At 34.3% G+C, this 27,634-nt stretch overlaps 1 protein-coding gene across 2 annotated transcripts; it reads right to left on the bottom strand.

The window, feature by feature from the left end:
- Positions 559 to 23,517, bottom strand: LOC109332141 (histone-lysine N-methyltransferase setd3-like). Of its 2 annotated transcripts, XM_019566988.1 has the most exons (6): positions 23,499 to 23,517; positions 5,271 to 5,345; positions 3,372 to 3,548; positions 2,403 to 2,702; positions 2,031 to 2,294; positions 559 to 1,412 (listed from the first exon to the last, which is right to left on the bottom strand). In XM_019566988.1, exons 1-6 carry the CDS (start codon positions 23,499 to 23,501, stop codon positions 1,035 to 1,037), a joined length of 1,197 nt encoding a protein of 398 aa, XP_019422533.1. In that variant the 5' UTR covers positions 23,502 to 23,517; the 3' UTR covers positions 559 to 1,034. The 2 variants fall into 2 exon arrangements, with proteins under 2 accessions (XP_019422533.1, XP_019422532.1); XM_019566987.1 differs by lacking the exon at positions 23,499 to 23,517 and having other exon boundaries at positions 3,372 to 3,538; positions 5,271 to 5,676.

The following is a 27,634-nucleotide window of genomic DNA, read 5'->3' as shown; positions in this document are numbered from 1 at the left end:
ACATTGGTGGAAGGTTCACTGGTTTGCCACTATTTGGACTATTTGACACATAAAGATGAGATGAAACTTATTTTTTTGAATTCTTGGGCCTTCTCAACGCTCCCTTTCCTTTGTTCTCTTATTCTTTTGTCGATTGGGTGAGACACCCTTCAAATTGTCCATCTCTTTGTTAATTATAAAGATTGTGTAGATATGAGTACCACTTGTTCTCCTAATTACTTTATCCCTTGTTTAATAAATTTTTTATTGCTGATAAAAAAAAACTTTTACTGTGTTCAAGCATGTATACATATCCAATGTGTCCAAAATATTAGAAATACAACATAAAACAAAGCCAAAATGTAAAGGTCATTATATTAATCATCTTTCGTTTTATTTTTAGTAGAAGTAAACATGATCGGTGGAAAATTAATCATTCTATTAAATATCAATAGATTCTTATTAAAATCCTTACTACAGAAAAAAGGCCAGGGTCATTATTTTACTTTTATCCTTCATTATCTTATTTTATATTCTTGGTAGGAGTCAACTTGATTTAGTAGAAAATTATCCATCCCGATCAAATATCAATGACAGAGCCCGTGAGAATCATGTAAACACAACCAAAGCCCTATTCCTACTATATACGTGTGATATTAAAATATATTGACAAGTTGAGTAAAAATATAATTATATTAAGTGCTAATAATTTAAAAAATGTCAATTGAAGCAAAATTCCACCCTTCCCCAGTAAAGGGTGGTAAATGAAAAAGAAAGCATAGTAAAGGGAGTAGTAGTATTACAAAAGGGAGAAAAAGAAATCAATGTAATGGTCCATTTGTGAATAGGTTTTTAGAGGATAATTGAAGGAATAAAAGGTTTGGGAGCCATGAAATAAATTTGTAAGATGATCATCAAACCTTCTCTTTCCATTCCTTTCAAAACCCAACTCACAAATGAAAAATGTTTCGGCTGGTAAAGGAACAAGATGATACTGAAATGTTGAGGAGATGAGATTCATGACAACAAGCAAACTACTAAATGTTCACTATCACTTAGCCTTCATCAGTCACAGTTTCCTTGGATGATAGAAGCTTTAGTTTCCTCGAGAGAGATCTCATTACATCTACAATCACAGATTTCTTTTGGATTCTGAATTGAATGGCCAACTCAGTTGATCCTGAAACACCCTGCTTCAACAATGATTCATCATCCATTATTTTCGTAGGGAAGTGTTCCAGCGCAATGACACAAAGAGCAACAAGGGTGCGAAATACAGCTTTCTCATTTGCAACGCCAAGAGGAGGTTCGGCTGATAAAGACTTGAGTGTGTTAAGGTCATAGTTCTGTGCAGTTTCCATATTATTTGCAAGGAGTACTCTCAATGCAGCCAACAAGCGTCCCTCTACTATTTCATGGCCACCAAGGGTTACCTGTGTTACAAGAAAACAAACATGTGAACTTGTGCCATGGGTGAGATACTGAAATGAGGAATACTGTATAGTAGTCTTTTGGTTCATGGAACGTTTATGCATTCCTGGCTATCTCTTTGAGAATGTGGCTTGTCCATGTTCGGTAGAAGATTGGGGGAAAATGCTCAGGCAAATGGGAGTGTAACTTGTGAAAGAATAGGAAAATTAGGATTCCAACTTATTAAGTGGGAATGTTTTTACATTCTTGAGCATTACATTCCCAACAGTTTGCTCAAAATCCTGCTGGATAGCAAACAGCAAGAACATTTGTATGACAGACAGTATGATTATCGTGCTAAGGCTATCCAAATATCATGCAACTTGGTACTTATTCTAGCCGATACTATGCTTGGAAAATTTATTACTAAAAGTTTATACGAGGCCTAACTGTGGGAAAACGTTAGAAAAATAGATTTGGTTCATTGAAAGAGAAAATATTAAATATTTGCTTTGATACACATTAAGCTTAAGACAAGAAAAAGCACCCTTCAGAATCATTGAAAAGTAGTTTACTTTTTTTTATTAAATAAAACAGTCCTAATTAAATAAGAGTAGGAAGTTTCATGGAGAAGAAGAAACCTTAAGATCTGGAGCTTCTCCAGCTAGATTTAGCTGAGACAAAATCAGTTCCTGCCACGGAACAGGTGCTGAGAAGTTTGGTGATGAAACTCCAGCTGCCATGCTTGCAGCATCCAAAAGAGCAATATCATATTTGAGCTCAATATGATCATAGGGGTTGGAGTCTACCACAAATCCATAATCAAGAAGGAAAAAATCATTGCTTAAACAACCATAGTTAAGTAATAAAGGATCATCTTCTTTAATTTCCCTCTCAGCCACAACCTGATGCAAAGAAAGAGTTACCCCGGCAAAGATAAATCCAGTTTTAATTTATTCTTTAAAAGCAGAGGTACAGCGGGATTATATAGGAAAGAGTATGAGAAAACATGCCTTCACTTGCATCTTCATGTTATCAGTATCTCGTTCCTGAACAATTCTGGCATTTGGACTGAAACTATGGTTGCACATATCAATGAGAGGGAGCATCATGGGTACCTCAATGTGGACTCCATCTGGACACTTGTTACCATATAAGCGGAATGCTCGAGATGAAACTGCTGCCATTGCCCATCCAAGAGAAGATGCATGTACTTCTTGGTCACCAAAAGGATACTTATCTGGTGTAAGATTGACTAAGGCACGCTTGATCTCTTGCTCAAAGTCAAGAAGAAACCGACATCTTTTGTTTACCTGCCTCATTAATTGGCTTAAATTAACTTTCATACTGCAGGCCTGCAAGGCACTTGTGTGTGTGTGTGTACACAAAAAATTACATATATCGTATATAGCTAAAAGTTTTCAGGGGAGGGAAGGTTGCCTCACTCCAAGGTAAGGGCATGCTACAAACCTTAGTGAAGGCTTACAATTGTACTTGGAGATGACTTACTATTACTAATGAATGTCTACCAGCATATATTTAAATAGACACCAAGACAGATGATTTGAGCATGTGGTGTTTGTTACAAATTCGTAGTCAAATATTAGCTACAAGGTTCAAATCAAGGTACGAGTATACGACTCTCTCATGTCCCCAAAAGCAAATGAAATGCACAGAAAAATATGTTGGTTAAGTGCTTCAAATGGATTTTTATACATTAATTTTATAAATAAATAAAAAAACAGAAAATTTTGAAAAATAAGGTACACAATAATGCATCTCAAAATTTATCAGCATATGATGCTAGAGCAACATTATTCTATTAAAGATCTACTAGGTATGGTATATTTATTCATTTCTCTTGTGAAAACGAAAATCTATAAATCATCACCTGACTAGTTGTCTGCACTGAGGGGATGAAAATCTTCTAATGTTTCATCAGTCAAATTACTATTATTTTTTGCAATTCTAGAGTATAGTACCTGGTGAAGAAGAGGAGCATACTGCAAGTTCTTTATGTCTTCCCCAGGAAAGAAGATAGGCACACTGTATGTTTCAGGGAGATTGCTGATATATGGCCACCAAAACGATCCAACTTTTGCTCTTTCTTGTAGAAGTTTCAAACCAAGTTTCATTGCCCATAGTTCCTCTGCCAAAAGCTATCACAGTGTCCAATTTATTCACATTGAAAACTCAGTAGAGCCTAATTATCAGAACATGGGTCACCAGCCTATACTGAATAGAAAAAGATATCTATGTGCCATTATAAAATTGAAGTTTTATCTAACCATAACACTGAAATATGTAAACAAGGACTTAAACTTATTAAGACCCATCTTATAATAGGTATTCTTGTGTTATAACCAAATATTGTTGATGATATTAAAAGCATTGAAATACAGTAATAATAAGAGTTCAAGGAAGGCTGGAGCTACACTATAACATTAAACACAATTTTGCTCTTTGACTTGCGCTCGATGCTTTATTTTGATTGTTAAAGCACATTTGTACCTTCTCATCTGAGACTCTATGAATAACGGATATGATGCATAGAAAATCATCACACACCACAACCATTCGATCTTGAAGCCAACATTGATGTCGCTCAGAATAACAACAATTCTCTGACAACATGGCAGGCCAAACATATTGTAGAAATTGAACTAGTTTTATTTTTGGCATAACATAATAATAAAGGAATGAACTTTATGCTAGAAATTCATGACCACAGGAGAAACATACCCTCCCCCCCCCCAAATTAAATAAACTGATCATTTTAGAATGCAATAAACTTCAGGAGCTTCACTGCTTCAGTGACTTCAGAAAGTAATTTGAGAACTTTATTAAAGCGAATATAACCTCCCATCAGTGAGGTGATGCTCAAGTCTAAGTTCGTCCATGGTTTTAACTTGCGGTTACACTTACTGCACTCACAGACAATTTCTAAAAAATGAGGCTATAATTGATGCTGTGATATAGATGCAGGCATTACTAAGAATTCATCATGGAAAACAGTTTTAATTAAATGTCTATTCAGTAGGATTTTTTGGAAGAAACTAAATTGAATTTATTTTCATTTAGTTGCAGACATTACCGAAAGTGTCACACATACTAAAAAAGATTAATTTTTTATGCATAAAGTGGGTCATATCCTTGGGCTATGTTTGGGAGTTATGAGGGAAAAAGAATGAGAGAAATCAAATGGCAAAAATGGAGGAGGAAGTGAAGGGGAAAAGAAGGCAATTTCTTACATTGTTAGCGAGTATGAAATTTAGATGAGAGATAGGGAGAGGGATAAAGTAATGATAGTGTAAAAATATTTTTTATTTTTTATTAAAAAATGTAATTAACAATGAAAAATTGACAATAATAATGTAATTATAATTTTACTAAAAGTATTTAGTTATTTTGACATTTTGTCTCTAGAAAAATCCCAAACGGGGACTACGAAAATAGACACGTGAAGGGTTTTAGAGGGCTTGAGCAACCCTCCAAAAGTTTTTTGTCTCCTTCATCTAACTCCCAAACAAAGAGAGGCTTTCCAAAGTCATCATTTCTCTTTCCTTCTCTACCAAAACTACACTCCCAAACAAAGCTTTAGTTAACACCAAACAAATAAGCTTATTGAAATAGAGATAATGAACACATATCTCAATCCACTTAACTAACCAAGAATGTATATCTTCACTTAATCAATCAACACTAGGGGAATATAAAACCACAATAAACTCTCTGTAAGTTCTTCCAATCACCAAAACTGAAATATATTATGGTTGTGGAGATTCAATGCAATAACCATTACTAAACCTAAATTCCATCAAAATTTACACGAAATTAACAACAGAGAATCGAAACACAATACAAGAGAAAAGAATAAATACCAGGAATTCGGTGTGCCAATTGAGCAAGCACAGAATCAACGGAATCTTGACTTTGATCAGAATCAAAAGACCTAAAACTCAAAGGAAGATGGTGAGGTAGAATAATAAGGTCAGTGCCAGTTGGAATTTGTTGATTGGTCACTAGTCCAAGACCATTGGAATGATGAGAGTGTGCTATCTTAACCGCTGGGTGCAAGAAACCACCTTCTTTGGTTACCCATTTTATTAGGTCAGGTGCGTAGGGAACCAGTCGTGAAGGATAAGAAGAAGATGCTGATGCGGCGCATGTTAGAGGACGCATGTGTGTTAATGAAGACATTATTGCCTTGGAAGTAGACATAGCTAAAATCTACGTCAGTTCAGTGCTCTCTGCCTCTCGTTCAATACAGTCTGATTGTGTTTGTGCGGAGAATAGACCACATGGATAGTGTTTCAACCTATACTTATTTAATTAAATAATTTTTTATTTTAATATCTATAAAAATTATACATGAATGATATGTAAGGTAAGAGTTTTATTACTAACCATTTATATTTAATGATAATTAACTCAACAAAAAAAAGTAATATGAATAATAGATGATATACTGATTGTGTATAAATTTTTATACTAATAATACTTATATAATACAGTCTTAATTTTATTGATAAATGTATCAATGGCGTTGGATGTTTTCTAGCGGATAAATTATTTTCTCATCAATTTAATATGATATGCTCACAGGTTTATAAATAAAAGTCGGATAGACTAATTTTAAAGAATGTAATATCTATGCACTGATAATGTAAGAATTCATTCATCATTCATTTGTATTATTTTTATTTAAGAAGATGAGTCAATAATGATGGATAATGCAATGACAATATAAAAAACTCTTACATTATCAATATATACATCTTTTTCTCAATTTTAAAAGAAAAAATAGAAGACATAAATATTAAGTTCTCATAAAATACCATCTGAATATCAACTCTCTATATTTTAGTGATTCTAAATATATTAAGTATATGAAAATCGAACAAATATGACCAGATGTTTAAGCTCACAAAACATTATCTTTTTATCACTTGTATATCCTTAAGACATTATCTACAATACAAGATTATTCATAGCATTGAACCAAAATACCTTTGTTCACTCATGGGTGTGACTTAGGTCAAGTGATAATGATGTTGGCACCAATGATAAAGTTTAGCGGTGGATTTGGTGTCTTAAAATCCCAGAGAAGGTGAAACTTATGTGCTGGCTTGGAATGCATGACGCTCTACCTTCCAATGAACTTCGTTTCAAATGGAAGTTAGCTTCCGATCCTCTTTGCAAACGGTGCCATGGTGGTGTGGAGAACCTATTACATATCCTTAGAGACTGTCTGAAGTCCTCTTTTCTATGGGATTGGCTTGGCTTGACTACTAGTTCCTTCATGAGGAGGCATTCTTTCAAGCTCTGGATTATGGAGAACTACAATCATCGTTCTGGGCTTCTGTTCATGGCAGGTGTGTGGTGGGCTTGGCGATGGCGTAATGAGGTCCACCTTGGTTCAAACAATTGGAATGTTAACTTTGTTGCTCGTCGTGCCCATCAGTATTTCTGTGATTGGTATCATATTGGCCACATTGAGAACATAACTGATAATTTCACTTTGTTCCAGTGGACCTATCCACTTGTGGGCCAAGTGAAAATTAATGTGGATGGGAGTTGTATCATTCATAATGGTATTATTGGTGGAGGTAGATCAATTCGTGATCATGAAGGGAGGTGGTTGGTTGGGTTCTCAGCGAATTTTGATAGAGGCACTCCGGTTTTAGTTGAGCTCTTGGCTATTGATCAAGGTCTGAATCTTGCATGGAGTCATGGTTTCAGAAATATCATCCTTGAAATTGACTGTTTGGAAGCAATTCACATTTTTCCTCAGGGTGTGCAGATATTCCTTCAGGATATTTTGCAAGTGGTGAGGAAGATTCAAGCGTGGATTGCCCTGGATTGGGTTGTCGTTATTAAGCATATAGATCGGGAAACTAACAGTGTGGCTGATTCTCTAGCTAAGATTGGATCCCACTCATCTACTAATCTCGTGGTGTGGAGTTCGACTCCCTTGGAGTGTCAAATGCAGCTTCATCTTGACCGTTGCCCCTCAGTCTAGTTTGTTCTCTTTTATTTCCGATGTACTAAAACAAAATATTAACAAGTTTTGAATATGGATGACAATAGATATCCGAACTCATGGTTACTCGCAGATAATATCCACAATAGGTGCAGTCTAGGTCCAAGCTTATGGAGTCGCGAATAATTGTGACTCCAGATTTTGAGAGTTATTGTTGGATGAGTCTAATGAGTCCGGGTATATAATGAGGTACACAACCTCACTATTCTTTTATATATATAACAACATGATTGTAATATCACGTTAATCATAAATATATTATTATATTGTTAATTTATAATTATAATATTATGTTATATTGTTAATTCATAATGTTGAATTGATAACTTTGTTTTGTATATTTATTTGAGTAAAATGAGTTTTATTTAATAGTCAATTTAACTTTTTTAAGTTACATTTTTACTAGCATGTTGACACATTATCCATATTTTTATTGTATGATATTGAGAATACATTCTTTATATGCTACTACAAGTGAATTTCTAATCTGAAATCAATTTGTTCACTACAAAGTCATAGAAACAAAAGAAAACTCATAAGAAAATGAATCTCATTAATTAAAAGTCAATATAGTTAAAAGACAAATTGAAATTAAAATTTTCAAAGTTGAGAATAAAAGTATATAATTAAATTGAAAATGAAATTATCAACTCATAATTGATTAACTCAATAAATGAAACAATGATTAGATAAGTCAGTTACTTCTAAATCACATTGAGTATAAAGATATAGTAGGGTATGCTCTATTGATATCAAATATTTTATATATATATATATAAAATATTTGATATCAATAGAGCATACCCTACTATATCCATTGAGCATACCCTACTAGTGTGACTACTTCATAAGGAATGAAATAGTGCAATGTACCAATGTTAAGACTTGAAGTAAAATAGAAATAAGTAAGATAAAATCAGAGAACTAATTAGTTTAGGACACACTCAAATTTCATAATTCATAAGTTGTTATTCTCCAAAGCTAAAAAGAAATTGTGTGTGGTAGGTATAAGCTCGAATGGAAAGTTAAAATCAGGTCTCATAAGGATATATGATCAGAAATAGCTGAGAGTGCAGGTCTCATAACAAGTCGATCTGAACGCACCAACTTATCCCTCGCAAGGATATATGATCGATCTGTTCCAATGGAACTGTCCATTTCAGGACAGTGTCGTATCAAATACTTTCTGAGCATCTCTTTCATTGATCCTGATTGCAAAGTTGTCAGAGATTGTCTAGTTTGCGCTGTGAAAACTGTCTAATCCAACAAAATACCTCATCCAGGAATACATGAGACTCGTCTCACCTAGACTCTCCCTCAAGGCTTTTGCTGACACATCATCGCCATCATCGTCCCTCTCAACATCTCAGGGCTCATTCGTCTCCCGTAACTTTTCTCTCCACTACTTCATTATTCATAATGAGTATGCACACCAACTGAGGTTAGCCGATTAAATCTTTTAATCATTATTTATTTTTTCAAGATTGGCCCAACCTAAGACATTTCCTAAATGAATGCTTCTTGTGGGGCCCGATCTTACGTCATAACATAAAAGAGGAATAATATCCTCACCACTACGAACCATCGCTGAATCACCCTGGACAGGTCAATGACTAAGCCATCTACGGTCATACGATCTCGCTGCGTGATAAACATAACATTTTGGGCCTTGCCCTTAACGACATAATATTCGATGACTTTGTTAGGAGGGCCCTAAGTAATCCCGTTACCACCAACAACCCATACTACCGGTAAATAACATTTACTTATGCTCTAGCGATAAGTATTTGTTTCATTTTTGGGACATCAGTCCTTTCTAAAGTATTTTATCTTGTATTACTCACATTCCCATACTTTTCGTCATTCAGACTATTTTATAACACTGATAATCGATTATGCCAAAGGTTAATCGATTATTTCTAGTTATAGTAGCTAAAAGAATTATGACTTATGATATCGATAATTGATTACTAGACCAAGTAATCGATTATGTCTTAGAATATTGATAATCGATTATGTTACATGTTAATTGATTATTCCTAGTTACCATAGCTACAAGATTCTGATTTTTGATATCGATAATAGATTATGTAAAAGGGTTAATCGATTACTCCTAGTTACAATAGATACAAGATTCTGATTTTTGATATCGATAATCGATTATCAACCATGATAATCGATTATGACCGTTAGACATGGGGTTTTAGAATACGGAAAATCGAATATCTCAAGGGATAATCAATCCTTCCTAGTTATAGTTATTCGAGTAATGTTCATCCATGGATCACCACAACATTAATCCACACATAGACATAACTTAAACGATATGACTTAAGAGATCATCCATACTTAATCCTAATAGACAAACAATTTGATTAAGTAGGAGATTTCTTAATACTCAAGACAACTCCAAACTTTTGAGGTAGTTTAAGAGATCCGAATGTCATATTCTGACACCATTGTGTCACGATGTGTTCCCCCTAACCTTAGAGTGTCGCATGAGTGGTTCTCTTGGTGATAAGTGCAAAACAAGTATGCTGCCCAACTTCGAAAGGTTCAGAAATAAACACAAGAACAAATCAGTAGGTTTGGGAGTTAAAATTCTTACATGATAACCCTTAGGTAAAGACATCTTTTAACCATCATAGATTCAATCATTTTCATTCATCCGGTTCAAGATTACATATTCTTGAACCATCCTTTATCATCAAAAGTCTTCTTTAAGATGTTTAAGAAAACAATCCTTTTTAAAATAAGACTTTAACGAAGCTTGAACTTTTAACTTTAATACTTTCATAAAGACTTTTTAAGTCATATTCACCACTTTAAGGTAAGTTACTTAACCGAAGCCAACACTTTAAATTAAGATCTCTTAAGTTATACTTACCACTTTAACGTAAGCTAACTGAGTGGGTTTAATACTTTTGAACAATAAAACTCTATGGGCATTTCAACACATTTCATTCTAAAGCAACCACAAGGGTTGATAGTGTTGATCTCATTCATAAAAACAATATTTTAAAATCAAGATATTTTATGTTAAACTTACCACTTTAAAGTAAGCTAATTAATGTAGATTCAACAAAACTCTATGGTCATCTCAACACCTTTCATTCTAAAGCAACCACAAGGGTTGATAGTGTTGATCACATAGTTAAGAACACCACATCAAAAGTTAACATTTTAAATCAAGATCTCTTAAGTTAAACTTACCACTTTAAAGTAAGCTAACTTAAGTTGATTCAATAAAACTCTATGGTCATCTCAATCCATTTCATTCTAAAGCAACCACAAGGATTGATAGTGTTGATCATATAGTCAAGAACAACATATCAAAAGTTAACATTTTAAATCAAGATCTCTTAAGTTAAACTTACCACTTTAAAGTAAGCTAACTTAAGTTGATTCAATAAAACTCTATGGTCATCTCAATCCATTTCATTCTAAAGCAACCACAAGGGTTGATATTGTTGATCATGTAATTAAGAATAACATACTAAAAGATGATAACTATCTAATAGTGTATGTGTGAGAGATTGAGAAAACAAGAAGAGAAATACCTTGAATTCTCTTAGAAGTGCTTAGAATGCAAACTGAGAAAGTGAGGAAAAAAAGTGAGGCAATTGGAGTTGTTTGTGGCCCATTCAACAACCCTAACTTACCCTCCCATCATAATCCTAATTTTAACACTAATGTGCCACACTTAGAATTAAAAAAAAAGGCAATAAAGTGAAGACATTATTCATCTATAAAAGAAAAAATGAGGGTGCAACCATACAATATTGGTTTTCTCATTCTCTCTTCATCAGCAAAGTAACGACAACAAGTTTTTCTTCTATTATTTTTTATTCTTTTTGCTCACTGTCATGTGGTATTGCTGCTTAAATCCATTTGTATCAATTTCATGGAGTAACCAAATATTTGGTTTCTTAAGTTAGCTAAAATGAACAAATAAAGGGGGACAAAACACGTCCCTGGAATTGGGGCATCGATTTCCAACGCTGACTACCAGTAGTGCATGTTCGTGTCTCCTCGGCGAGCCATCGCTGGTGATCCAAGCAGTTGGTGAGGGTGCCATCATGCAACCCTAACTCGAATCCTTTTTATTTATTTTATTTCACCATTTTTGTTTTTATTCTTTATATTATTTATTTTTCTGTTTTCTCTTTACTGTTTTGAAACTTTTTTATAACATAAAAAATGAAATAAAAATACTAATTTTATAAAAAAAATGTAAAGTAATGTACTATAGGATTAGTTCTTTGTCGCATTATTTTATGTTGTATGAATCAATGAGAGCTAGTGCATTATAGGACTAGTTCATTGTCACGTTACCTCATTTTTTTATTTAAAAAAATAATTTAATAAAAGCACTGCAAAGTAGTGCACTATATGACTAGTTCATTGTCACGTTACTTTATGTTGTATGAAACAATAAAAAATAGTGCATTATATGAGTAGTTCTTTGGCGTGTTACTTCATCTTGTTATTTTTAAAATAACTTTATAAACACAATGTAAAGTAGTGCATTATAGGACTAGTTCCTTGTCATGTTACTTTATGTTGTATGAAGCAATGAGAGGTAGTGACTATACGACTAGTTCCTTGTCGCGTTACTTTGTCTTGTTATTTTATTTTTTTAACAAAAGCAATGTAAATAGTGCACTATAAGACTAGTTCCTTGTCGTGCTATTTTATGTTCCCTTAAGCAAGAAGAGGTAATGCATTATAGGACTAGTGTCTTGTCGTGTTATCTCACCTTATTCACTTTATAAAAAATAAAAATAGATCAACCGATCAACTAATTTCTAGAAGAACTATGTAGTCTTGATTTCTCTACTGCAGTTAGAGATACATATGAGTATGTATTTTCATATTAGACACAAAAAAATAAAAATATTTTTTGTCTTTCTTTTTGTGTAATAATGTAAGGTTGAAATTAATATTTTGAATGAATATCCCCACAACTGATCTAGGTACCATTTTTATAATGAGCGATATGATATGTCTAATATATTCCTCATCCATAACTAACTCACGAACTTATTTTTTCTCTACGAGCATATAAATCCTTATTTTTAAATTGGGTTTTCACGTTTTCCCTCTACGAAACATCGATGACGAATCCATTGCATTTATTTACATTATTCTCGTCACACCCACGAAAGTGGAGTATCGACAGCATGATGACTCCAGTGGGGATAGCTGAGAGTCACACCAGTTATGATTAATTATGTGGATATGTTGTTCATAATTTTAATTTTATCCTTTTGTTGTTGTTTTTGTTAATTGTTTTTTTACTACTTATGTAATATTTAACTCTTTTTTATAAAACATGTATTTTTCGCCCATGTGCATGTTTTAGGGTGGTTATGGATTTTATGCATTTATTTTGAACAAGTTTGTACACTCCCTCACACACTTCACACATCATGCATTGTTCTATCGACCATCTACCAAACCTATTTACCTATTGTTAGGATACATTAATTTGTTGTCATTGGGCCTCCATGCACACTTCAATATTGCGCTGATGAATAACTCGAATTGTTACTGAATAATACAGATATGACTCCTATGATATCTCAAACATCTTCGTGTCATATTTGTGATATCCAGGTTGTCATCTTCCACTAGTGATGGTAGTCCGGAAACTTAGAGGAAGTCTAGTACCACCAAATTTTGCATATACGACCTTAGAACTTGGCCTTAGAATTGGTCTTTTAGACCTGAACAAACCTTATAGGATCAAATACCATTATACAGGACACGAGCGTATACATTTTTTATTATGTATTTAGTATTTGTCATGAAGTCGGGAAAACATTCATCCCAAAATCATTGTGACTAACCACCACATGTAGGGATGACAATGAAAACTGAACTCGTGGGTACGTGCCCAAACCCAACCCAATTTAACGAGTTAAACCCGCTATTATTGGGTTCGGGTTCAGGTTTTACCCCATATTAATTTTCGGATTTTGGTTTGGTACATGTAGTACCCTACCCCAAAACCACCCCGAACCTGTCACAATTAATAAATTAATATTTTAATATATATTGTTTTAAGTTTTAACCCTAATTTTGTGCCAAAGTTAGAAATAGAGAAGTTAGGACTTGGGAGCGACAAAGACCACAAAGGCAAAGGAACAACCATCTTCACCTTCTCCATTTGTTTTCGTCTTCATCTTCTCCAAAGGCAAATGAACAACCATCTTCATCTTCTCCACTCATCTTCCTCTTCTCCGGTAGTCTTTGCAGTCCAACTAAGCAGCTTAGCGGCGAATCAGACTCCTGACCAGATCAGCAAGCACCAGGCTACGTCCCAGTCTGCACGGTCAAAGCTATTGAACAAGCAGCTTAGCGGTGCAACATGTGTGTTAAGCGGTATGCACTCAGACTTGACTTAGCCATCAAGCAAACCATGAAGTCACCAATGACCTCACCTCAAGTAGCCCACCATAGGATTTTCAGAGTAGCTCACAATAGCTGGTTTCATAGCTCAGAATTAGCTTTGATGAGTCAAGCATAAGGAGGTGACAAAGCTACTTGATCAAGGGACCAAACCCATGCTGAAGGGTTTGGTCAGCTGCTTAGCGGGACTGACAAACAGCTCAGTGGCCCAGAAGAATTTCTATAAATATGGCACATTCCATTCTAGCATAGGACATCATCAATAACACAAAATACATCTTACACATTATGCCTAGAAATTCTCTGAAGTTCTCTCTTCTTGTTCTTAGTTCTTAGGAGTTTTATTTCAAGTAAATTGTAATTTTAGTTTGGAATTCAAGAGGAGAAAAGGAGAAGGCAAATGAGATGCAAAAATCAATTTTGTAATCTCATTTGGAACTCAAAGCATCCAATCCTTGGATGGATGGCTCATGCTCCTAACAATTTCTTTTGAATATGGTTATGTATTTCTACTTATTCTTATATTCTAAAAGGTTTGAATTTTAATCATTCAAGTTGGTGCTTTGATTAATTTTACTTGTTTGAGAAATTCTTAATGCTCTTTTTAGATTGATCACCTAAAAATTGATTTCAAGTCATAAAATTACTTGTCTCAAACACTTAACAAATAAACTAAGAAGTAGTTTTACTACTTAGTTTATTTTTCATGTTAAGCATACTTTTCTTAAGATCTTATATTCATTACTACATCAATATTAGAGTCGTCAATGACTAGATTGTGACAACCTAGTCTCTTTATGGACGTAATATTTGTTTAGTAATAAATATAAGTGATTATCATTCTACCATTTTATGATACACACTAAAAGGAGGATTTTAGAACTTGGTGTTTGGAGTTAATAAAAGTAAACCATAAGAACTTGTCTAAGTAGTTCAAACTCATAAGGAGTTGAGAAATATTTTCCTTATTCAAAATGTTCTTGTCTCCTCAAGAATTTGTTAATATGTAGTTTATGTTTCTTGTTAATTGTTTATATGCAATTCAAAACAAAAACTACCCAAATATGTTTAACTCATTATTTGTGCATTGCCATATTCATATGATTCATTCTATTAGGCAATTCCTTGTGGTTCAACATAACCCTATACTATACTACAATTGAATATTGAAAGAGGTGTAAATTGTAAAATAGTAAAGTGTTATCAATAAATTTATTTGTTGAAAACACATTTTAATATACAAAAGTGATGAAACTAACTTACTAACTTTTATTTATTGTTATTTACTTTCCGTAATGTACTTATTCTTTAATACCAACCTTCCTTAAGGAAGAAGTTTGACTTGTTAATAAAATGAACCCGAAAGGAAGTAAATAAATAAATGTCACTTAAATTTATTATTCTTTTGTTCTTTATTTATCTATTTCTAATAACTAACTATTCATCACTTTTTTACATTAGAATACCATTAAACCGATGTTGGAATTTATTCCTCAAACCGAGATGGTATTCAGAGGTACTTAATAATTATGTAATAAGGGATTGCTTCGATACCATTGTACTGGTGTTAGAATTTATTCTAACAAAGCCGAGATGGGGCAAAGAAGAAATAACTCATTCACATGATTATTAAGAAGTAAGTTGTAACTGGAATATTCTTGAAACCATTATACCGGCGTTGGAATTTATTTCAATAAAGTCGAGATGGTGAACAAAGAATAAAACCGAGTTCACTTACTTAATCAAATAAAAAGAACACACCAAAAATGAGAGTAATAACCTTTCAAAAATTGGCACGTTTAAGGGACGATTTGTTGAGAGGGGAAAAATAAAATCTCTCTCTCGACAAAAAATTCTTTCAACACATAATCACCAAAATATTGCTAATTACCAAAACTAAATATTTAAAGTAGATGTAATTTCATTCAGACTATTTTATAACACTGATAATCGATTATGCCAAAGGTTAATCGATTATTTCTAGTTATAGTAGCTAAAAGAATTATGACTTATGATATCGATAATTGATTACCAGACCAAATAATCGATTATGTCTTAGAATATTGATAATCGATTATGGAGAAGTTAGGACTTGGGAGCGACAAAGACAAAAAAGGCAAAGGAACAACCATCTTCATCTTCTCCATTTGTTTTCGTCTTCATCTTCTCCAAAGGAAAAAGAACAACCATCTTCATCTTCTCCACTCATCTTCCTCTTCTCCGGTAGTCTTGCTTCTTCCTCTTCTCCGCTAATTCAAAAATGTATATCATTATAATTTATATCAAAACCTCAATGTGCCTCTATTTAGAGTGCAAAGTCATTGGTGTGATATAAGTTGCGGAGATGTGAAATTCATTATTCATGTTCTTATTAAAAGTCCCGATTGATCTATCCCATTTTTTCAATAAATTATTTTCTGTTACTAGAAAACAGATCAAATCACGAACCAATACATTTATATTAGACTTTTACATAATGATAAGTGCCAAACATACCTAAATTTCATACACTTTTATGACACTACTTTAAAGTGGTAAGTTTAACTTAAGAGATCTTGATTTAAAATGTTAACTTTTGATATGATGTTCTTGACTATGTGATCAACACTATCAACCCTTATGGTTGCTTTAGAATGAAATGTGTTGAGATGACCATAGAATTTTGTTGAATCTACTTTAGTTAGCTTACTTTAAAGTGGTAAGTTTAACATAAAATATCTTGATTTTAAAATATTGTTTTTATGAATGAGATCAACACTATCAACCCTTGTGGTGGTTGCTTTAGAATGAAATATGTTGAAATGACCATGGAGTTTTATTTCAAAAGTATTAAATCCACTTGAGTTAGCTTACGTTAAAGTGGTAAGTTTAAATTAAGAGAACTTAATTTAAAATGTTGGCTTTGGTTAAGTAACTTACCTTAAAGTGGTGAATATGACTTAAAAAGTCTTCATGAAAGTATTAATTTGTGTTAAAGTTAAAAGCACAAGCTTTGTTGAAGTCTTATTCTAAAAATGATTATTTTCTTAAACAAGACTTTTGATGATAAAGGATGGTTCAAGAATATGTAATCTTGAACCGGATGAATGAAAATGATTGAATCTATGATGGTTAAAATATGTCTTTACCTAAGGGTTATCATGTAAGAATTTTAACTCGCAAATCTAATGATTTGTTCTTGTGTTTATTTCCGAACCTTCCGAAGTTGGGCAACATACTTGTTTGGCACTTATCACCTAGAGAACCACTCATGCGACACTCTAAGGTGAGGGGAAATACATCGTGACACAATGGTGTTAGAATATGACATTCAGAACTCTTAAACTACCTCAAAAGTTTGGAGTTGTCTTGAGTATTAAGAAATTCCCTACTGATACAAATTGTTTGTCTATTAGGATTAAGTATGGATGATCTCTTAAGTCATATCGTTTAAGTTATGTCTATGTGTGGATTAATGTTGTGGTGATACATGGATGAACATTACTCGAATAACTATAACTAGGAAGGATCGATTATCCCTTGAGATATTCGATTTTCCGTATTCTAAAACCCCTTGTCTTGAATTGATTATCCCTTGAAATATTCGATTTTCCGTATTCGATTATCCTTGAGATAAGGCATGTTAATTGATTAACATGTTTCTTGAAAACAATTTTTCAGTTATGATTTAATCGATTATTAACTTGCTTAATCGATTAATAAGCAGAAATCTTGGGAGGTTAGCTACTATAACTCCTTTTAATCGATTATATCTTTCTTTAATCGATTAACGGATTTCAACAAGACTTAATCGATTAATATTGTTTGAAAATGGTTTTTCCTAACTATACGGTAAACACTCTATATGATGAAGGAACATGCAATATGATTTTTGAAATGATTAATTTCTTTATGCACAAAACCATGTATTCCTAATGAAAATGCATGAACCTTAGTTATCATATATATATATATATATATATATATATATATGTAGATGTGATGCCTCAACCAATATGATTTTCATTTTAGACTTTTTGTGAGACGTCCATCTTGAGTTTACCTAGCCTAAACTCAATCCTAGGCAAGCATCTTAGGACTCTTGAATATAAAAAACAATCCTAAGTTCTATGATGTTGAGCTTGAGTTTTTGGTATGTTGTTTGTTGTGATGTCCAAGTCTTCAAGCTTCCATGTAACACATTGTCTTCATCAAAACTTTGTAGGTTGGTTATAATGGCATCCTTTGACTATTTTCCATTTCATATGCTACATTTGCATTTCATTTAACTTACATTTTAGGACATAATTAGGACTTTAGGATTGTTTTTATCTTTAATTTTTCTTTGTTCGAGTTGTGCATATGTTTTTGGCTCTATTGTGCAAGTTGGATGGATTTAAGCTGGAAAGAGTGGAAATTAGATGAAATAAAGATGGAAGTCAGTGTTGAGGCAATGATAAGACCAATTGAAAGGTTAGAAAAAGTCTCCTTGGAGCATGGGTCGAAGATAAGAATCTTGAAGTAAAGGCGCCAAATACATATAGGCTGTGTTTGGACCCATGGTCGTGTTCCACCACCAACGTGATTTTGAGCCCAGGCCGTGTCCACCGCCCATGGGATGTGTCCCAGGCCATGTCCATCACCCACGGTCGTGTTTCATTTAGATTTCTAAAAACCACCCTTTGGAGGCCACGATCCACGGCCAGGCCGTGTCCCACACCCTTGGTCGTCGATGATAGATTTGTTCCTATTTTTCTGATTATTCTTGATTTGTTTTGATGGGCTTAGGCTGATCTCTTGTAATTATTATAAATAGAGGATCTCTCTCAATGATTGAACACACTTTACACTAAAATTCTCTAATTTAGAATTTGATATTCTCTTCTCCATTATGAGTGAGTAATTCTATTTGTTTCCAGGATTGGAGCTATGCCCTTTTACATTCAATAAACACTTGTTCTTATTTCTATTTCATTGAGTGTTATGATTTGAATCATTAAACTGATTTTTATTCGTGTCAGTTGTCTAACCAACAAATTACACCTCTTAGATACATTGGGGAAGGACTAAGAGGTGAACCCAACTATCTGACCAAGAGGGCACCTGAAACATCATCACACAAAACCTTCCTCTTCTCTTTCAAAGAAGATTCATCAAGTTTTACATGGACAAACTCTTCAACATGCATAGTATATTTTTTAAAGACTCGATATGCTTTACTATGAATAGAGTACCCCAAAAATATTCCCTCGTTAGCTTTCGAATCAAATTTTCCTAGTAATCTTTTACCATTATTCAATATGAAGCATTTACACCCAAAAACATGCAAGTGTGGAATATTAGGTTTTCGGCCTTTTAGTAATTCATACAGGGTTTTTAAGAGTTTAGGCCTAAGTAGTACTCGATTTATTACATAGCAAGTAGTATGTACTGCATCGACCCAAAAGTACTTAGGAACCTTACTTTCATTTAGCATTGTCCTAGCTAGTTCCTCAAGCTCCTATAATACTCGATTTTTCCTCTCAACAACTCCATTTTGTTGAGGGGTTCGAGGAGCCGAATACTGATGTAGGATCCCATGCTTCTCACAAAATTTGTCAAATAAGTGGTTTTCAAATTCTCCACCATGATCGCTGCGAATATAAACTATCTTGTGATCAAATTGGTTTTGTAGCTGTTTGGCTAGATTTCTAAAAGACTTAAAAACATCACTTTTCAGAGCAAGAAACAAAGTCCATGTATATCTAGAGAAATCATCAACAATTACCAACACATAGTAGTTACCACCAAAGCTCATTATTTGTGATGGTCCAAATTAATCCATATGGAGTAACTCTAAAGGTTTTGTTGTGGATATCACATTTTTTGACGAAAATGAACTCTTCACTTGTTTACACTTTCGACAAGTGACACAAGAGTCTTTTGATTTGAAATCAAGCTTTGGTAGTCCTACAACTAAGTCATGCGATGATAACTTAGCTAGATGTTTTAAATGGACATGTGCTACTCGTCTGTGCCACAGCCAGATGTCACTCTCTTTAGTGATAAAACATTTTGAAAACATAGTGGTAACACCATTCAAATCGATCATATAGATGTTGTTTATTCGTTGCCCTACAAACTTAACATTATTATTTACCTCGTCACAATTGATGCAACAGTTTGAGTCGAAGGATACCTTATTACCTTTGTCACACAACTAGCTAATGCTTAGTAGGTCGTGCTCTAGTCCTTCAACATACAACATGTTCTCAATTATGGCTTGTGAAGCATTTACAATTCTTTCGATGCTTAGTATCCTTCCTCTATTGTTGTCTCTATAAGTGACATAACCTTTACCGTTGAGTGAGAGATCCAAGAACTTTGATATGTCACCCGTCATATGCCTTGGACATCCACTGTCCAAGTACTAGTGTTGTCCTTGAGTCCGAAAGCGTACCTACAAAACAATTTACTTGCCTTGTTTAGGTACCCTAGTTATATTGGGTCCTTTCTTGTTAGTAATCAAATAGTCTTGCCCTTTTTTGCATCCATACATATTTGCCACTAGGCACTCCGTATTTTCTAATGTAGCATGATATAGATGTATGTCCATATTTACCACTTTAATGTAGGCATGTTATGATTAGACCTATTATGCATGTGAGATGCCTTCTATATCGTTTTCTCTTATTCTTTGGTTTATAGCCTAGACCTCCATGATTACCTACATTTCTAGATGCAGCAAGTATGTTGTTCAAATTATAACTACTATATGTGAACTTTTCTAATTTATCTTTTAAATCAGAAATTTCATCATTCAAAACATCACATTGATCTCATATACAAGTCTCAATTAATTTAGTGGTGCAACTACATGAGGCAGAAGAGTAAATAAGATCTAGAGTCTCATTTTCTAGTTTTACTTCATTCAATTCCTCTTGCATTTTAGTTATTTTACTTTCATGCAACATGATGATTCATTTCCTATTGATATTTACCTTTGCTAGTTTCTTTAGCTCCTCATGTAACTCAAAAAATGCACTATACATTTCATCGTAAGTAGGAGACTCATCGAAACATGAAGAAGAGTCAGAATAGTGTACCTCACTTGTGTCATCCGGATCGCTTGTGCTGCCAATTTCTTGAGTATTTGCCATTAAGTACAATTTGGCGTTCTCCTCTTCATCGGATGTGCTACTTGTTGTTTCGTCCTCCTATACATCCCATACGCCTTCTTGGATTTAAAGACCTAGGGATTGCTCTTATCATGTTCGACGTTCTTGAGGTGACTCGGGTATTGGTATTTCACATGGCTCGGTTTGCCAAACTCATGATAAATGAGGCGATCTTTTGGAACTTTGCCTCTTCTAGTTGAATCACCCGCTTCTTACTTTTGAAAATGCTTGAACCCTCATTTCTTCTTGAGAAATTTGCCAAAATTTCTAATTAGGAGAGTTAAGGTTTCATCATCCAATTTAGACTCGAAATCTTCATCATCTCTCTCTTCTTCTTGTTGTGATGATGTAGCTTTTAGAGAGATTCCCTTTTACTTTCGGTCTGAATCTTCATGCATTTTTAAGTGTCCCAACTCCATTTCGTGCTCTTGGAGTTTGCCAAAGAGAGTTTCTAGAGGCATTGTGTCTAAGTCTTTTGACTCCATTATTGCTGTGACCTTGGGCTACCATTTCCTATCAAGACAATACAACACTATGTTAGTAAGTTCACCAATAGCAAAACTATTATCTAAAGCAATTAAATGATTAACAATATGAGTGAATCTTTTCTGCATTTCATTAATCGATTCATTTGGAAATTTACGAAATAGCTCATATTCATTGTTAATGCATTGAATCTTGTGCACTTAATCTCACTTGTGCTTTCGTGGGTTGCTTACAAGGAATCCCATATATCTTTTTCATTTAGGCATCGTGAGACCCGAAAGAATTCATCTTATGATAGGGTAGATGTTATTATGTTCTTTGCCTTGAGATTATGCTGGGCTTTACGTTTCTCTTCGTCAATCCATAATCCCTTTGGTTTTTCTTTGGGCTCCCCCATCCACCAAGTGTAGTGGAGTAAAAGGCCCATTGACAACGGAGTCCCAAATCTCCGTGTCGATTGCCTCAATAAAGATTCGCATGCGCACCTTCCAGTAGGCGTACCCCTTGCCATTGAAAATTTGAGGGCGGTTGATGGATGCGCCATCACCGCCGAAAGGGTTAGTGGAACCTATAGTGATTAATCCTTAGGATCAACGAATTAAGCAGCCAAGAAGGTACCTTTGTACTAGCTCTAATACCACTTATTGGATACCAGTGAGGTAAGAACACACCTAGATGGGGAGTGAATATGTGTAGTGGATCACTAATCCTGCTTTTCCAATTTTTGCGCAGAATATGGGGAGTGAATATGGTTAGCTCGTTAATCGATTATACTGTTTGTTTACACTTTGAAAAATTAGACTTTTCTTGCTTTGAAAATAACGATGAATCCTGATCTTTACTATCCTAATGTTGATTCATGATTATTAACAGATTAACATCAATTAGAACTTAATCACAGAATGCAAATAGACAAAAGAAACAAGTAAAGACAGAAACGTAAAGAGATAGGGAAAGAGAAAATGGCCTGAGGATTTTTATCCTAGTTCATTCGTGGGTCCACTTGCAAACTACGTCCAAGCCTCTCGGTTGATCTGAGAGATTTTTCTTCACTATGAGAAATGTATATTCAATTATAATCACATGTTCAATAACCCTAGATAGAAACTTCATTCTTGAATCTGTTTAGCCACCAAGTTCAGTTTGACCACTATCAATGCCTACTTGGATACCACACCGTTCGCGCCATTTGGCCCCAGCCAAAATTATCGCTCGATTCAAGACTCCCTGCCTTATGAAGACAACCGATTATCAACTTGCAATGATACCACACACCACAATAATTATCCTCAAATAACAGAAAATTCACCGAGTTACTTTGCACACAAAATTGTGCAGATATATACTCTGAATTCGGCTCTATAACCCTTGACAGAAGTTCTCACAAACATCCCTAAAACTAAATGTGGAAACCATGCAAGGTTTTTCAACTGAATGAAAATTTTTAGCACATTGGAAAATACTTTCTCTCTTTTCTCTCTTATAAATGTATGCAAGAAAAACTTCTCAAAGATCAATAAGATAGCCTTGAAAATTAAGCACTATGAATCTTGAGTTTTTCTTTCTTTCTGTTCATTTTTGTTGTTCATTGAAAGTGCAAAAACTTCTCTATTAAAAACTGATTTGTTATGTTTCAAATAAAATTTTTTGTTCATAACTGATTGCAACTGGCATTAATCGATTATAAGGCATGTTAATTGATTAACGTGTTTCTTGAAAACAGTTTTTCAGTTATGGCTTAATCGATTAATAACTTGCTTACTCGATTAACAAGCAGAAATCTTGGGAGGTTAGCTACTATAACTCCTTTTAATCAATTATATCTTTCTTTAATCGATTAACGAATTTCAACAAGACTTAATCAATTATCAAATGAGTTAATCGATTAATATTGTTTGAAAATGGTTTTTCCCAACTGTACGGTAAACACTCTATATGATGAAGGAACATGCAATATGATTTTTGAAATGATTAATTCCTTTATGCACAAAACCATGTATGCCTAATGCAAATGCATGAACCTTACTTAGCATATATATATATATATATATATATATATATATGTAGATGTGATGCCTTAACCTATACGATTTTCATTTTAGACTTTTTGTGAGACTTCCATCTTGGGTTCACCTAACCTAAACTCAATCCTAGGCAAGCATCTTAGGACTCTTGAATATGAAAAACAATCCTAAGTTCTATGATGTTGACCTTGAGCTTTTGGTATGTTGTTTGTTGTGATGTCCAAGTCTTCAAGATTCCATATAACACCTTCTCTTCATCAAAACTTAGTAGGTTGGTTATAATGTCATTCTTTGACTATTTGCCATTTCATATGCTACATTTGCATTGCATTTAACTTACATTTTAGGTCATAATTAAGACTTTAGGATTGTTTTTATCTTTAATTTCTCTTTGTTCAGGTTGAGCGGATGGTTTTGGCTATATTGTGCAAGTTGGATGGATTGAAACCGAAAAGAGTAGAGATTGGTTGAAATAAAGATCGAAGTCAGAGTTGAGGCAATGAGAAGACCAATTGAAAAGTTAAAAGAAGTCTCCTTGGAGCCTGTATCTAAGATAAGAATCTTGAAGTAAAGGCGCCAAATACACTCAAGCCGTGTTTTGACCCATGCCCGTGTTCCACCACCAACGTGATTTTGAGCCCAGGCCGTGTCCCAAGGCGTGTCCACCACCCATGTGATGTGTCCCATGCTGTGTCCACACCCATGGTCGTGTTTCATTTAGATTTATGAAAACCACCCTTTGGAGGCCATGATCCACGACGAGGCCGTGTCCCACACCCTTGGTCGTGGATGATAGATTTGTTCCTATTTTTCTGATTATTCTTAATTTGTTTTGATGGGCTTAGGCTGATCTCTTATAATTATGATATATCGGAGATCTCCCTCAATGATTGAACATGAATTACACTATAATTCTCTAATTTAGAATTTGATATTCTCTTTTCCATCATGAGTGAGTAATTCCATTTTTTTTCTAGGATTGGAGCTATGCCCTTTTACATTCCATAAACACTTGTTATTATTTCTATTTCATTGAGTGTTGTGATTTGAATCATTAAACTAATTTTTATTCGTGTGAGTTGTCTAACCAACAAATTACACGTCTTAGATACATTTGGGAAGGACCAAGAGGTGAACCCAACTATTTGACCATTTAGTTATTCAAACTAGATTCCTAATTCACGAGAGTAGTATTATGATTCTCAAGGGTTTTTAGAGTTCACCTTGGGTTTCTACAAAATGATTGGATAGACAGATCCAGGTAAATGTTTTGATTGATAACCGTACCATGAGAGTAAGTGCGACTTCAATTGAGTACACATGTTAGAGCTCGAGAAAGGATGACACTTATCAAAGAGCAATTCACCCTCACAACTTAAAGTTCATAAAAGGAGCAAAACAAGGATTTGCGAGTGTAATGACTGTAACCCTTATCTTTAGAACTCTTCCTAAATTAGACTTCAATATTTTTTATTATTTTCACAATTATTATTGTCAATTGTTCTAAATTTACTTTTATATTCTCTTTGTGTTAAGTATAAATTAATTGTTCCAATTAAAGGAATTTACTAGTCCTCGTGGGATCGATATTTTATTACTTGACGATATAATCGTGCACTTGCAATTTGCCATATCAAATTTTTGGCGCCATTGTCGGAGACTGTGTCAAAATTTCTTTAATTCTCAATTAATTGACTACTTCACTCTAGTGTATTACGTGTTTTCGTTTTTCTTGGTACCTCTGTAGGTTGCCCATTAGGTTTATGCAAAGTTTAAATTACTACTCTAAGCCACAAAGGACTTTTCGTAGAAGAAGAAGGCAACAAAGAAAAAGAGCAAGAGAAAGATATGCACATGTACAAACAATGGGAGATAAAAAACCACTTCGCGACTATGCAACCCCTAATGCTCTTAGTTCACGTCCTGGAATTTCCAACCAACCATTGAGGCAGAGACTATATTGATGCAAAACTAGTTTGTAGGAGGAGCTCATGAAGATCTTAATGCCCATATTGATCACTTCCTGGCATTCTATGAGACTATAAGGATCCACGGGGCTTCTGAAGATGTCATTCGTCTCCGCATGTTTCCATATTCCCTTCGAGACAAAGCTAGGACATGGATATGAAATCAAAATGCTGAAGTTCAAGCAACATGGTGAACTTTGGAGGAGGCTTATCTCAACAAATATTTTCCTCCTTCCAAAATTGTGCACTATAGGCACCTCATCCAAAACTTCAGTCAAAAGGATGGGGAGTCAATTGCTAAGGCCTAAGAAAGATTAAATGATCTAACTGATGCTTGCCCTCATCATGGTATTCCACCCTGGATGTTGGTTTTGAACTTTTACAATGGGCTAGACTTTCCATCACAACAACTGTTGGACTTTAGAGCATGTGGTGCCTTTATGTGCAAATGAATTGATGATGCTTCAAAGATCACAGAGGATGTAGTTTCCAATCATCACCAATGGGCGAATGAGAGGAGACATCATCCAAGGAGAGACTCTGTTGCATAATATTCAGGAAATTAAATGTAAAAGGTAATTTCCACGCTGGAGAACCATTCTCAAATGTTTGGAAAAGTGAAAAATACAATGCTAATGCTATTGGGTTTACTGCAACATGTGAGGGGTGTGGAGCAAAAGAACATGAGTGTTCTGAATGCACACACTTCACTGAACCAGAACATGGAAAATTGACTAATGAAAAACCTGAATCATGCAACTACTATAACTACAAAGAGAGGAATGGGCAACAATTTAACCCACCATACAGGCAGGGCGATCCTAACCTTTCTTGGAGGAGCAGCAATGCTCTGAATCATCAATAACAGGATGGACCAGGTAACAGGAAACCTCCAACAAGGTTTCCGCAGGTACAATATTCTCTTATTGATCCTACTCTTAAAACACTAATGGGTGGTCAGGAAAAATTGCTTGCTAATCAAAATAAATTTCATGAAGATCAAGTCAGGATTAATAAAAGTTTTTCAGACATGCTCAATGGCTTGAATTCTAAAATAGAAAACCTGACTACCCATGGTAAAATTTTGGAAACACAAATTGCCCAACAAGCTAGTAATCCTATTAGGCAAACAAGGATATTTCCAGGACAGCCAGAAAAAATTCAAATAATGAACATTGTAAAGCTGTCAAATTACGAAGTGTAAAGGAACTAAGTGATATTCCTCAAATTAGGAAAGATGCACAAGTGAAAGAGGAACATACTGAGACACAACTCTCTAAAGTGGAACAAAATTTTGAAAAAATGTCTAAGTATGTAGCTCTGCCACCATATGTACCACTAGTTCCTTTTTCCTAGAGATTAGAAAAAGCAAAATTAGAAAAGAAATTTGGAAATTTTTTGGATATTCTTAAGAAATTATATATCAGCTTGCCCTTTAGTGAGACACTACAGGAGATGCTTGCATACACAAAATTTCTTAAGGATATTTTAATTGGTAACACTAGTTTTGACCATGCCTTATGTGACTTTGGGGCAAGTGTGAGTCTCATACCCTTATCTGTGTGCAAAATTGGAAGTGAGTGAAATAAAACCCACTAATATATCACTTCAATTGGCGAATAGGTCAGTTTAATCCCCTATAGGCATCTTGGAGGATGTTCCTATCTAAGTTGAGAAAATTTTCATTGCAACAGATTTTGTAATATTAGAGATGGAAGAGGATTCACAAATCTCAATCGTATTAGGTAGACCCTTTTTGGCTACCGTTGGTGCTATAATTAATGTAAAAAATGGAAAACTTTCCCTAAGCATATGGGATGAAAAGGTTAAATTTGATATTGCTAAATCTATTAAACAACCTTCTCTTGAGGACTCATGTTGCAAGGTTAATATGTAAACCAAGTTGTGAAAGAGAAAGCAACTAGAGTGCAATCTAAAGATTCCGTGGAGAGATGCATGGTAGATGGTGACACTTTGGATATTGACGAGGAAATGGTTGGAATAACTGAATTTCTGAATGCAAACCCAACACATCCTCACAACTCGCAAGGTGAGAACTTGAAGGTAATGCTCAAATCTGAAGACTGGGAGGGGGGAGGGGAACACCTAAGATTGAATTAAAAACACTCTCCTCCACCCTCAGGTATGAATTTCTTGGACCCAATTCATCTTATC

Source organism: Lupinus angustifolius, chromosome LG18, assembly GCF_001865875.1.
Source record: "Lupinus angustifolius cultivar Tanjil chromosome LG18, LupAngTanjil_v1.0, whole genome shotgun sequence".
NCBI classification, from domain to species: Eukaryota; Viridiplantae; Streptophyta; class Magnoliopsida; order Fabales; family Fabaceae; genus Lupinus; species Lupinus angustifolius.
Note: the sequence above shows the minus strand (reverse complement) of the source record. Positions and strands in the feature narration are given on the sequence as shown.

Bases quoted from the DNA above. Each gene is read 5' to 3' on its own strand.
- LOC109332141 (XM_019566987.1), bottom strand. From the start codon at position 5,610: ATGTCTACTTCCAAGGCAATAATGTCTTCATTAACACACATGCGTCCT. The intron at 2,703-3,371 runs GTACTATACTCT...TTAATGAGGCAG, and splicing joins ATGCTCCTCTTCTTCACCAG to GTAAACAAAAGATGTCGGTT. The intron at 1,413-2,030 runs GTTTCTTCTTCT...CTTGTAACACAG, and splicing joins GAGAAGCTCCAGATCTTAAG to GTAACCCTTGGTGGCCATGA.